Source organism: Ambystoma mexicanum, chromosome 3q (assembly GCF_040938575.1).
Source record: "Ambystoma mexicanum isolate Mex_15411 chromosome 3q, UKY_AmexF1_1, whole genome shotgun sequence".
NCBI classification, from domain to species: Eukaryota; Metazoa; Chordata; class Amphibia; order Caudata; family Ambystomatidae; genus Ambystoma; species Ambystoma mexicanum.
The window spans coordinates 33,047,590-33,061,278 of record NC_090926.1 but is presented as its reverse complement, the minus strand read 5'-3'; the positions used below and the strand labels follow the sequence as shown (position 1 = coordinate 33,061,278).

The following is a 13,689-nucleotide window of genomic DNA, read 5'->3' as shown; positions in this document are numbered from 1 at the left end:
ACGATCTTACTAGGCCCAGTGACATTGAGAACACGCAAGGGCATGGGAAAGGGGAAGGGGGAGAGTGCATAGAAGAGGGGAGAAGTGTAAAGTGAGGACTAGAGGAGAGACAGAATAAATAATAATAAGTAAAATAAATAAATAAAGGCGATAAACATTGGTAGTGCAGCCAGCAAGTGGCAAGTGCCAAACATACAACATACAATGAATTCAAATTTTACTCAAACAGACAGACCTTCCCAAGAATACTTACATACATACATGCATGCATACAGACCTTTTACCTACAGCCTCAGTCCGGACTCCAGACGCCACCTCGCACCATCTGCCACAATGGCACTCTTTCTCCTGTAAAGCACACAGAAAGGAACCAGGCAGCAGAGAGAGCTTCCTGATCCATTGACATGCATAGTGGAGCTGGAATATCACCATCTCACCCTCTCAATGTGCCGAGGCACAGGAGTGCCCCCATGGCACATTTGGCCCAGTCTGCATCTCCAATGGGCCATGCAAATATGGGAAAGCAAAATGCCCCCCGCATTGCATGGCCCATTGGGAAAACCACATTTTCCTAAATACAAAGGCCATCCAAGGAGCAAGTTCTGAGCTGTATAAAATGATCCGAGTACACAGTCAATGTTTTCACTGGGCCAGAGTTGCTCCTCCATAATGGAGGGCGGGTCTGCGCCCCGTCGTCCATTATGGATGAGCCACCCCTGCTGTGAGGGTTTCAGATGGCATAGCCTTGCAGGGCAGGCACTTTGACTTCTCAATGATGTGGGTTCATAGTCCAGTTCTGGTAAAATAAGTCACTTCTTGGATATCAGAATATGAATTTTCGAACTGTTGTTTGATAATCTTCAAATCCATTGTTTTCAGTGGGATTTCCAGGTATTCAATGAAGGCAGCGACCTCTGGGCTGTTGGCACTGAATAAATGGTGCAACATCCGAGGACTGATTAAAATGTGTATGTTGGCTTAGGGTTGTGCGCAAAGGTTAGTCTCCTTTTGAGATATGGGTTTAAAAGCCATTGTATGCTCTTCTCCAATCAGCGCTTTGTTAGTTTCCTGCCATGTTGATGCGTTTGCAGGCCTGGAATCTTGAGTTACTTTTGAGCCTTGTATCATCCAGGGTCCAGACTCTTCTGTTATCTGTTGCTGTGGGATCTTGAGTTACTTTCCACATTACTTTGTGCAATCTTGTCAGTGTCCCTTCGGCTACCGTGGGTTTGTTCATGGGCTCAGAAGCAGGTCAACTGACAACTGTTCTTATTTGTTTTTTACACCTTGATTTGTTTCACCTCTGATTACTTCCTGGTAATTTCCTCTACACTGATTCCTGTGCTTCCTCGACACAGTCCTGTAGTCTCTCCCTCCTTGGCAGCGATGGATTCGGAGTGTGTCTTCACCCCTCTCGATTCTGATTGGGCGTTCCTCAGGAGTGCATGAGTGGTCAGGTGCTTTGTACCTCTCAAGAGGAGGGTTGCCCAAATGTTTGTTTAAATGTGAATGTAAATAGCTAGTGTGGTTGCCTGTTTGCCAGACATGACTCACACTCATAGATGAAGGACCGGAAAGGAGGAAGAGTAGAAGTCACTGTACTGAAGATTACAGGTAAGTAATCAAAGGTGAAACAAATCCAGGTGTAAAAAATACAGCTATATCATTTGATACTCTTAGTGATCGATCTTGTTCACCAAAAATGCTGCTTCGAGGACTTCGAGGTGTGTCTCTGCCAAGGAGAACATCTGGTGCGATATGGAGTTGAGAGACTGGCACCTGGATCCGCCATGTTTGTTGACACAGGCTTTGCCACCTGGTTGCCTGGCCTCACAGGGGCTGATCTTCCTTCTTCCTTCCACCTGGTGTTGAAAATGGGGCAAGACCCTGCAAATAGCTCTGACTTCGAGCCAATTTGATGAATTCTGGGCTTCCACTCAAGACCACTGGGCTTGCGTCATCGGGTCTCCCGAGGACGCACGGTAGCCATGGCAAGTGGCCTGCATTGTTAAAAGTAACAGATCCAAGTACAAGCCTTTTCCTTATCAATGGAATAGTGTGGATGGAATTCTCATTGGTGGTCGAAGTGTCCGAAAAGAAGTAGTGGCACTATGTTCCCTGCTGGCCTGCCCCCGCTGCCCACAAACCCCATTGCCACACCCACACCCGCGCACAATCCAAACCCCCATACACACCTGCTATTTAATCAAATGTTCAGTGCAGTGCACTGAAGTGCAAGTTTAAACTTCTTCCTACACTTTTCTTTTAAAACTAAACTATTCCAGAATGGTTTCTTTTTAAAATGTAAGTATAGGAACAGGAAACCTTTTTTTTTAAGTAGAGGAGCACCGCTCCCAGCTGCTCCCGGCCACTTCTACCACTGATTCTCATCTTCCCTGGGGGCTGGCTCCCAGTGTTCCAAAAGGTAGTGCAGAAGAGGTTTCGGGTGGTAAGACACACAAGGAACTGTCACTGCCAGCAAGAGGACTGAATTCCACCATGTTAGCCCTCACAAACTCGATGTGAAATATGGCATGGAGAAGATACTAGCAGTACCAATACTAATGAATACCAGAAAAATGTGGAGAGGAAAAACCAGGCACTGTCTTCCGCTAGCAGTAAAAAAAAGCAACAGATGAGTTAGCAAGATTAAAGTTAACTAGTAGAAATGCACCCACAATAAAGAAGGTGCAATCGCATGTACCATCGCATGTACCTGAGCATGAATCTAGGCTACACGCTGGCACAGCGACACTAGGGAAAGGTGGGGGAGAATTTTCCTAGAGATGATTGAGTCCCAGAAATAGGAAGGAGGAGTCGTAGAGGAAAGTGGCAGTTAATGATCCAAATTAGTACCTGGCAAGGATCAATCAGATTGTAACAATCAATCTGATTGGCCCTCGCCAGGGCTTTACCCAACTGGGAATCCCTCTCCTGATGTTCCTTTTGTTTGTGTCCCGTCCCCGGCGGGGGTGTGGCAGCCACTCAGCCAATGAGGAGGTTCGGAACGGGGTAATCCATTCTCCCTTTCCATGGTGGCCATTTTATTAGTTTACCTTTTTCCATTCCTTTTGAATGGGCGCCATGGAAAGGGAAAAATGACTCTGTGTTGCTTTCCACTGTGGCCATTTAAAAAAAAATTCTGTTCCGAAATATGCTCTTAGTACCCCAGTCTTGCGGGTCGTGGTACTAATAGCAATAAGCCCCGCTTCGCTCAGGCCTGTAACTATGGGCCCCTAAGCTTTATCTAACTCGGTAATGCCCTTGCGGCTCGGGGCTTATTGCTTTATTCTAAGATAATTTTGTGGATGAGGCAATCCGATAAAAATTCCAAGAAGGGTAAAAGGGGGACAAGATGCGAAGAGCTTACACAGGGTCCACAAAATGGGGCAGCAGGTCTGATGCCTGGTGAAAGGAAGAAGGGACACAAACAAAGGTTATACTTGTTCTCCCGATAACAGGTAGTCCATAGGTATGGTCTGTGACCCCCAGTGAAGACTCCTTTTCAGCGAATTCAGAGGATGCCACTGGTCGGCGGCTATAAAGTGGCAGGCTATCCAAGTGAGCAGTCGGTATCCAGGAAGACAACAAAGCAATGTGGCAGACACATGGAGAAGATCAAAGGCAATGTAAATTGTAGTCCAGTTAGCACACCAGGAACAATGTAGGAGAGTAGCACAGCCCATGTCTGGACAGAATCTCAGGACAAAGAAGCATTAAGTAGCAGTGCGCTATTAAACAATAGTATGGAAATACAGGTAACGCAATGAAGTCACATTCAAGGATGTGACTTCAGCGAGGATCCAATTGCAGTCCAGGTTGCCAAAGAGTGTGCTTCTGGGACTACATGGTTTCACCTTACCTTGTTTTGGGTGCTGTGCTTGACAAACACTGGCAGTAGCTGTGCATGCCACAATATCTCTTTTTTGGCAAAATAATAACCTCACTAAGGATGTGTCCTTCTGCAGAGGTACCACCAGATGTAGTTTGAATATGGCCATCCTTGCAAATGGCAGGTAGACAATCCTGCCCCATCTCCTTATCATATGAATCCTCACTCCAATAAAGGTAAGATCCTGTCTTGAGATTAGGGAGGATTTCATCCAATTAATCCACAGTCAACCTGTATGTAGGACTGAGTATACTCGGTGCATATGGAGGCGGCAATCTTCCCTTGATTGTGCTAGATAAGCACATGTTCCAGGTGTGAAATGATGGACATTCCTTTTGCATCTAGCAAGCACACAACGAGGGCCAAGACTTTGGTAAAGACCCTGGTCTATGATACTAAACCAAACTGAGATTGGTACTACTTGAAACAAACTGGTAACGACATCTGCCAACCTGGCGCAAAGATATTTCTGGCCTACTTTCCAAATGAGAATGAAGATATACATCTTCCAGATCCAGCAATGTTAACGTATCCCCTTTTGGGATTGCCACAGTCAGGTATTGGGGGGTTTCCATTTGGAATGGGCCGCATGACATTCATTTGTTTAGCCTTTGTAGAGCCAAAAGAGTTCAGCAATCTCCTGACGAGTTCTTGGCCAAGAATAGAAGAGAGAAGAAGCCTGTTCCCTGAGTGCTGTTCTCAGATTAATGGCAATTTACTGCAGCGGTGCCAGTGCCTCTAGCATCAGGCTGAGCTTCTTTACACTTTTTTCAATATCAGGGTGCCCACCTTCATGTTCTCTGTAGATAAGACATGGAATTCTAATGAATTCCCTTTCTGGACCTCCTCCTGAAACTATGGGGTTGTTAGATCTGACCAGGCTTCCATGAGATGAAGAAGTCTTCTTCCCAATGGAATCTCAGAGGCCTGAAAGTCATGTGCAACGCCCCCCAAACAGAGGATCGTGCTAAGAATGGTGCCTGGCCCCCAGGGCAGTGCTCTGTGGACACCCATACCGCGTAGAGGTAGATTTTTAGGTAGTTACCCATTTGCACTGTCCGCCTTATTGATAGATATCACCTCCCCAGGTGCAGGTGGACCCTAGAACTGTGGCATAGTGCAAAATGTAGGGGCCCGCAGAGAGCCATGCTGAGGGCTCCCCCTCCCCCCAAGCTCCTTAACAAAGCACGGGGCACATCACACTCCGGGCCACATGTGTGCAATGTCCATGGTCCATGATGATCATTCCACTGCAGGGGCACGCACTGCTTCAGTGGAAAGTTGTAAGTATGATTTTTAATCAAATCTTAAATGTTTCACCGAGCGTAGATAGAAGGGGGCTGTGTCTGGCCCCCAACTATACCAACTAGCAGTAGTAGCTGGTGAGTTATTTTATTGGAGGATGTAAATATTTGCATTATACAGCATACTTTCAGTGAAAAATTGGGTAAAGGCCAGAAAATGTGGAATCGATTTTGTAGGGTAACTCATGACAAAATCCAATAGCTGCAAGTCACCAAAATTGCACAGGAGCGGCTCCCGGTGCATTTTCATGCCTTTTCCCGCAATATGTGCCAATATTAAAACATTTTCATGCTGGCTGTGCCCATACATTTCCATACTGGCTACAGCCATATATGCCAGTATTCCCATATAAGAACATACTCATGTTCACTTTGCGCATAATGCCAGTAATTATTCTATAAAACACATGTCAAAGGTGGCTCTGCAAATATATGCCAGTACCCCTATGGAAGTACATACTCCTGTTTGGCCATTAAAATTTCCATGTCACAATAAGAAAACTTGCCCAAACTGGTTCCAATGTAGGCCAGTCTAGATACGTACGAACACTTATCACGCTTGCTTTTTCATAGATGCTGAGTAAAAAAAAAGTCACGCCAAAGTAAGGAATAGCTAGACTGACGGCATCATGTTGTAGTAATGACAGGAGTTTTTTGGTCAGAAAAAATTCCATCGAAAAAACTAATCACAATATAAAGGGGGTAATGTGATAAGGGTAGGGAGTGGGTTGGGGTAGTAATTAAAATGGTTTATAGTCACTATTTCGAATAACATTTGGTCGAAAGTCAAAATGTCGAAAAAGAAATGTCGAAAAAAAAATGTCGAATGTCTTTTTTAGTTCCCTTCAACCCCCCTTTTTTATTTTTTATTTTCTGTTTTAACCCTTTTTTACTTGTGGAACCAAAAAAAACATGTAAATAAAAAAAGAAAGCATTTTAAAAAAAATTTTAGACATAACTTTTTTCGACATTTTTGTCATTCGACCAAATGTCTTCGACATTTTGATTGGACACCTATTAAAACATAGGTAACAGGGTGTAGGGAGAACCCTACACCCCCAAATAAAAATACAAACTATTTCCAAGAGTGTTTTTGATGGAACTTTTTCAATAAAAATGCCATCGAAAAACTCCTATCAGCAAAAATGACATAGAATCAGACTGGCTGAACCAAAATGCCAGGCTAATAATGTAATACCACTTATCATGCTTGCTTTATCAAAGATGCCCAGCAATAAAAGTCATGCCACAGTACGAAATGGCTAGACTGGCTCACCAACATGTCAGTCTAGCCACGTGACAACACTTATCATGCTTGCTTTATCATAGATGCCCAGAAACAAATGCCATGCCACAGTAAGCAATGGCTATACTGGATGCAACAAAATGCCAGTCTAGCCACGTGATAAAATACATGAAGTGGGCTTTGCCTGAAAATGCCAGTAAAACATGCCATGTCACTTAAGGAAATGTCAAAATGCTCCAGTCATCCCCGGCTCTGCCTTGCACACACACACACATAATTATACTCATCCCCATTCACCCACCAGACACTCACCCATACAGATGCTCTCACAACCACTCACACTACATTCTCCAAATGGGCACCCATCCAGAACATTCAAACACCCACATAATCACATCCATACCCAATCACCCACCAGTCACTCACCCTTTCACCTTTTCTCACACGGCATTCTCCACACAGCCACCCACCCAGAACATACACACACAATAAAATTCATACTCATTCACCCACCAGTCACTCACAAATATACCTGCTTTCACATCCACTCTCACTGCACACTCTGCACAGGCACCCACCCACCCAGAACATTCAAACACCCACATACTCACATCCATACCCATTCACCCACCGGTCACTCACCCATACACCTTTCCTGACATCCACTCACACTGCATTCTCCACACAGGTACCCAACCAAAACAGAACATTGACACACAATCACATTCATACTCATTCGCCCACTTGTCATTCACCCATATTCCTTCTTTCACATTCACTCACACTGCATTCTCCCGATACACACCCACCCAGAACATTCAAATAACCACATAATCACATCCACACCCAATCACCCACCAGTCACTCACCCTTTCACCTTTTCTCACACGGCATTCTCCACACAGCCACCCACCCACCCAGAACATACACACACAATAACATTCATACTCATTCACCCACCAGTCACTCACAAATATACCTGCTCTCACATCCACTCTCACTGCACACTCTGCACAGGCACCCACCCACCCAGAGCATTCAAACGCCCACATACTCACATCCATACCCATTCACCCACCGGTCACTCACAAATATACCTGCTCTCACATCCACTCTCACTGCACACTCCACACAGGCACCGACCCACCCAGAACATTCAAACAACCACATACTCACATCCATACCCATTCACTCACCAGTCACTCACCCTCTCACATCCACTCACACTGCATTCTCCACACAGGCATCCACCCAGAAAATTCACACACACACACACAAAAACACACACAATCACATTCATACTCATTCACCCACCAGTCACTGACCCATACCATATACATACATCCGACACAGGGATTGACCCTCATTCAAAGCCATTTGCACATCTCTTTGCCCCTTCCCATGCCTTTGTCCACTTACCAGTCTTGTCACAAAACATTTATGGTTACCATCCTTAACCTGGTGCCAACCTCACTCCCGCTCAGTGTCCAGCCTCTCTCTTCCCCAGACACCGCATGAGACCCGAAGGGTGGCTTTGTCCATTCAGTTTCCCTGGGGGCAATATTTGGCTGGATGTGTTTATCCACAGCGATTTTCAGAGCGCTCTGAATGCTTAGCATTTGGTGTGTGCATGCCTCTACCATCTCAGGATGAGTTAGCAAGTGTCCCCTCCTACTTAGGTGCTAATAACTCTGTAACCCGTACCTGCAGGCTAAACCAGCCCGTTAATGCCTCTCGGCTCTTGCTTAACACCCTCGCTTCACTCGGGCCATTCGCTTGGAACAGGCACTATATACCGTGAGTAAGGACTAATAAGCAGTATAGGTGACTGGCTTTGCAATGCTGAACAGTGAGTTATGAAGGTGTCTAGAGTAAGCCTAAGGGATGATCTTTGGAGTCTGCACACAGTTGCCATAGTAACCAAACAAGCAGGAAAGATGGACGATTGGATTTTGGCTGAGGGCTCTCCCACTCAGGAGGTCTAACCTTGGGGTGTTGTGCTTCTGAACATGTGCAAAATCACTCTGGTTCATCACTTACTGCAATCTCGCCTTTCGACAACATATCAACAAAAAAGCCCAAACTCCTTAGTGGCAAACTGCACTCCTCAACAAAACCTTTCCGCCCACCTGAGGATTTCAGAATCACTGCCCAGGACCTGGTAATCCAACTTGTCGATGGAGGGAACCCCTTTATCACTGGCATACCAGTCATACACCTGCCCCACTCCCCTAGGGTCTATTCAACACGCCACTGCACGCCTCATAATGGGAACTGAAATACTGGTCCACATGTTTATCATATAAGGCAACTACTACCCGAATACAAGCACACCTAACAATACAATGCACGTGCCCCGGGTGGTAGTGCTCCTCCAGGAGCCAGATCATTGTGCGGCTCAGTACTACACGGGCACGCAAAGAAAAGACAAGGAAACGGGCCTTCTCTTGCAATGTCCTACCCCATTGCAGCACCATCCCGCTCGCAAATTGGACCACCCCAACGCACCTGCAGTTCAGGAAGAAACTCAGCACCTAGCTATTTGGAGAATACCTCGGGGTCACTTAGGAGCTGCTACCCCTAGGTATGACCCAACTACTATAACCTGTAACCTTCCCTTCCGCCAATCTCCCCTAACCCTCAATTAATTGCACAAAGCTCAGCTGCCTCTTAGCAAGGCTTGTGCAATCAAGCCCTAAATACAAAATACAAATGTTCTCGTTTAGGACAGATGCCTAAATATCTAACTAAGAAGCCATTTTTGACAGCCAAAGAAGGTACTATTTTCCATGTTCGCAACCGACTAACAAGGTGCGCCATTTTGTGAGCACATGGAAAGTAATGTGTGCACAAAAGCCTACAGCCTCCACGCTTAGAGAAAAATAATTAGAAGGAACATTGATAAAGAAATATGTTCGAATATCATTACGGGACATCTGGCCTAGATGTACAGCACTATCCTTTGAATGTTCCTGAACTCTATGTATTGGTAGTGATCATGCTGAAAATATTATGGGATGTCTAACAATAATGAATTGTTGAGTGGTATTAACATTATAAGTTGCATCTATCTGATGTTTGAAATGTTAACTGATCATTTCTAGACATGTATGGATTAATACAATGAAACATCAAAAATGTGTTGTTTCTTTTCAAAAAGTTTCACAATATAGAAGAGTGTATTTGAATGTATTTTACTTGCAAGTATTTGTGAGTTCCTGGCACGTGTGTGGTATTGTTTATGCAAAATTGTCTCTTTGTAACATTGATTCCTTAATTAAATAAGGTAGTTGGCTGATACGTATAACACCAGCACCGATAATTACACAAGGAGGCATATTGTTGTGATGGTTTGAGGAGGCTTAGTGTGCAGTCTAATCATAGTGTTGCTGTACCTTGCCCAGCCCACCACTGGGGGCACTCCCACTTACAGGTCTTAGGGCAATTCCACCTGATTGAAATTGGAGGAACAAAAGGGGGGCATTAGAGGGGGGGTACAAGGGCAACACAGTCTCCTCCTAACCTATTCCCCTCCTTCTAGACAGCATTTCTTAGTCTGTGACCTATGCTTGCTGGGCTAGGAAAGGCCAGTTGAGGGCTCAGCAGTGCTTGCCACCCTCTCACCTACTCCTCCCACCCCCACCCAACTGTGTAACAAAGCAGGACATTAGAAGAACAAAGAGTAAAAAGATAGGAGGAGAATAGTAACTGCCCCTCTTGGTTCCTTGCCTTACTGCACTCACCTCTGAATATGAAGCTTTCCTGCCCCATTAGGACAGGTAGGAGGCAGAGAAGAGCCTGGAACGGAGGAGCCGGAAGGAGTAAGGATAAGGACTCCCAAGTTGCTTGCCTTCCAGCCCTCTTCTTGCCAGACCGTACCTTACCCAGCATGTTGGGGAGAAGAAAGAGAGAGAGAGAGAGAGAGAGAGAGAGAGAGAGAGAGAGAGAGAGAGAGAGAGAGAAGAGAGACACAGAGACAAGTACAGACAACAACCTCAAAGACAGGATAATAAGCGATAGATGCATGCTTTGACCAGTGATCGAAGTGAGCGGGAACGGCCGGGAGCGGTGTTCAACTACTTTCATTTTTGCCTGTTTACCATTCCTCTACTTTTTACGACCATATTCACCATTCTATATAGAGGATTTGTCCATTCATGTCCCTGTGCAAGTGTGAAGTTGTGACAGGAGCCTTAGTTACTAGGCACTTAGACTATTGGAATGACCCAGCCATCGCCTACCCTCTCTCTGGCCAAGACCACAGTTGCACTTCTTTTTTCGGTACACTTCTACCACTGGCTTTTACACTCCATCCGAGAATGATAACGCTTCAGTGTCTGGGTCCCTGGACAATCGCACTAGATCCTGATTATCTCAGGTGCAGACCCGTCCTCAGCTCGCCTCTCTTCTTCCACAAGCTTAACCGCCTCGCGTGTTTCCATCCACTGCTATGGCGATCAGTGCCAAGATGTGACTATACACATGAACAGAATCAGTCAATCAGCCCTGGAGATGCTTACCCACATCTTTTGTAGCTCTTACAAGGATTCAGAGCACAAGTCCAATATCAAGCAACACTCTGTGTTATTTTTTGCACCCTGTGATTTCCTCTCTGTGTCGAAGAAGTGTGGCCAAAGATTAGGGCAGAAGTAGTGTATCAGGGGTGGAATTCCAGGATATCTTGTGCTAAGGGAGTACAGGTTTGCCAAATGGTTGGCAAAGAACTTGAGTGCAGTTTTGGACCTGTAGAGAAAGGCTCAGAGAAGTCGACACGTGTCCATGCTGAAACGTGAATCCTCATGAAAATGTGATTTGAACTGTTACTGCAAATGCATGCTCAACTGTTATGCTTGTGAACTGTGTTTTCTAAGAATGAAAATGCAAGCTGAATTTGAAATGAACTCCACACTCTGATTAGTAGAGCCCTTGCTTCTACGTCAATGAAATGTCATCCCGTTTCCCATTGGTTGTGCCAATCTGGCTCTTACTTGCCCCTCTTACCTCGAGCAACCCTGAGGCTGAATGGCTGGAGCTGTAGCCTTGATGCTGGCTGGCCTTGCCAGATGCAAGGTTGGTGGATTGGCTACGGCTGGCGTCCACCTGCTCTTTCCACTGGGGGACTCGGCTCTGGAGGATGCCACGTGCCTGTAAAGAAAGAATATGAGTGGCTACTGAGAACACGCACACAAGCGTCGACATGCTGAACCACATCCAGGCCTTCCAAGGAACTCCTTCTTTCCTCTCTGACTTGCCAGGCGTAAATGGGCAGAGGGAAGACTGCGAGTAACCTGAGCGAGATGAGGGTTGGCCTAAAATGTTCCGAAGTGAAAAAAACATTATTTTAAAACGATAAAAGAAAACGATGTAGAAAAACTGCTCTGTGGCTGTACAGTGCGGTCTTTCTAAATTTGACTGTCCGCCCCTGTGACGCACACAAGTCCGCGCACGGGCTGACAGACACGCCAGGACCTGGAAGCGGCCTTGACGGAGAACGGGTACGTTTATGTGTGCTTGTGTGTTTGTTGGGTGTTCATCTTTGTGTGTGTTTGTGTTTGTGTGCGTTATGGTGGGGCGGAGTATTGCGAGGGGAGGGAGGAAGCGGGCTCTGAGAGAGGGATGTTCGTGGAGTGAAACACCCTTATTCGAGCAAATGCTGCAAGAGAAGGTGGGCGGGGGGGGGGGTTGGGAGACATTTTCTTTTTTCGATTGTTGTAGGCTGCCTAAAATCGGTCAACAAAAAATCTGTCTTTTTGTTAGGCGGTTTACAAAAATCGAGAAACTGACCTAGCACCCCTAAACCAGGGTGACCAATGAATGATATGTAGCATCCTTAATTCTTGGCCAACAGGGAATATTGGCAGCCGGATTGATGCCCCATTCACATTATCATCACCCAGTGATCCTTGGATCAGGTCGGATAAGATTTCTGTTTGATGTAAAATTGGTCCTCATTCTGCATCTTAACTAAATAGCATATATGATTTAGGGCCTACACATGGATTCTGTGCAGTGGAACCTTGTTCTGCTGGCGTGGATAGGGTATTCTATCACACAAGCGATGCTACATGTCAACGACATGCTCCTGGAGATATGCTAGCAATCATGGCCATGCAGTTGCAAGCCTTGATGATCATATGCTGCGATACATTTAAAACAGATTAAACTGCATCTGATGATTTTCAATACAGATTTTGCCATTATAAGGAGCTAATATGCTATTGCCCTCTGGCCCATAGTCAGTGTCGGATAACTGTGCGTCATAGGCATACAGTGGTATTAAGTCTGATTTGGTGCCATAGCATTTACAACTTGTCCCTATGGGTGCGATGAGTCGGAGTCTCAACACTCCCTCATCCCTCAGGTGCCAATTTCCAGATTCCTGGTGCACATTGAGTACAATGCAGCTGCATAAGAGAGCCAGAGAGAAAGAGGGAGAGGCAAAAAGGGCGGGAAGAGGCAAAGTGCAAAGTGAAATATAAGAGAGCCCGAGAGGGAGAGGCAAAAAGGGCGGGAAGAGGCAAAGTGAGAAAGTGAAATATAAGAGAGCCGGAGAGAAAGGGGGAGAGGGAAAAAGGGCGGGAAGAGGCAAAGTGAGAAAGTGAAATATATGAGAGCCCGAGAGGGAGAGGCAAAAAGGGCGGGAAGAGGCAAAGTGAGAAAGTGAAATATAAGAGAGCCCAAGAGGGAGAGGCAAAAAGGGCGGGAAGAGGCAAAGTGAAATATAAGAGAGCCCGAGACGAAGGGGCAAAAAGGGCGGGAAGAGGCAAAGTGAGAAAGTGAAATATAAGAGAGCCCGAGAGAAAGGGGGAGAGGGAAAAAGGGCGGGAAGAGGCAAAGTGAGAAAGTGAAATATATGAGAGCCCGAGAGGGAGAGGCAAAAAGGGCGGGAATAGGCAAAGTGAGAAAGTGAAATATAAGAGAGCCCAAGAGGGAGAGGCAAAAGGGGCGGGAAGAGGCAAAGTGCAAAGTGAAATATAAGAGAGCCCGAGACGAAGGGGCAAAAAGGGCGGGAAGAGGCAAAGTGAGAAAGTGAAATATAAGAGAGCCCGAGAGAAAGGGGGAGAGGGAAAAAGGGCGGGAAGAGGCAAAGTGAGAAAGTGAAATATATGAGAGCCTGAGAGGGAGAGGCAAAAAAGGCAGGAAGAGGCAAAGTGAGAAAGTGAAATATAAGAGAGCCCAAGAGGGTGAGACAAAAAGGGCGGGAAGAGGCAAAGTGAGAAAGTGAAATATAAGAGAGCCCGAGAGGG

At 45.9% G+C, this 13,689-nt stretch overlaps 1 protein-coding gene across 1 annotated transcript in view; it reads right to left on the bottom strand.

Annotated features, from left to right (window-relative positions):
- Positions 1 to 13,689, bottom strand: part of BAIAP2L2 (BAR/IMD domain containing adaptor protein 2 like 2) — a 279,276-nt gene that overhangs the window by 47,976 nt on the left and 217,611 nt on the right. Inside the window, exon 8 of the mRNA XM_069652997.1 lies at positions 11,444 to 11,587. Coding sequence (XP_069509098.1) covers positions 11,444 to 11,587 — 144 coding nt within the window. The remainder of the gene's footprint in view (positions 1 to 11,443; positions 11,588 to 13,689) is intronic.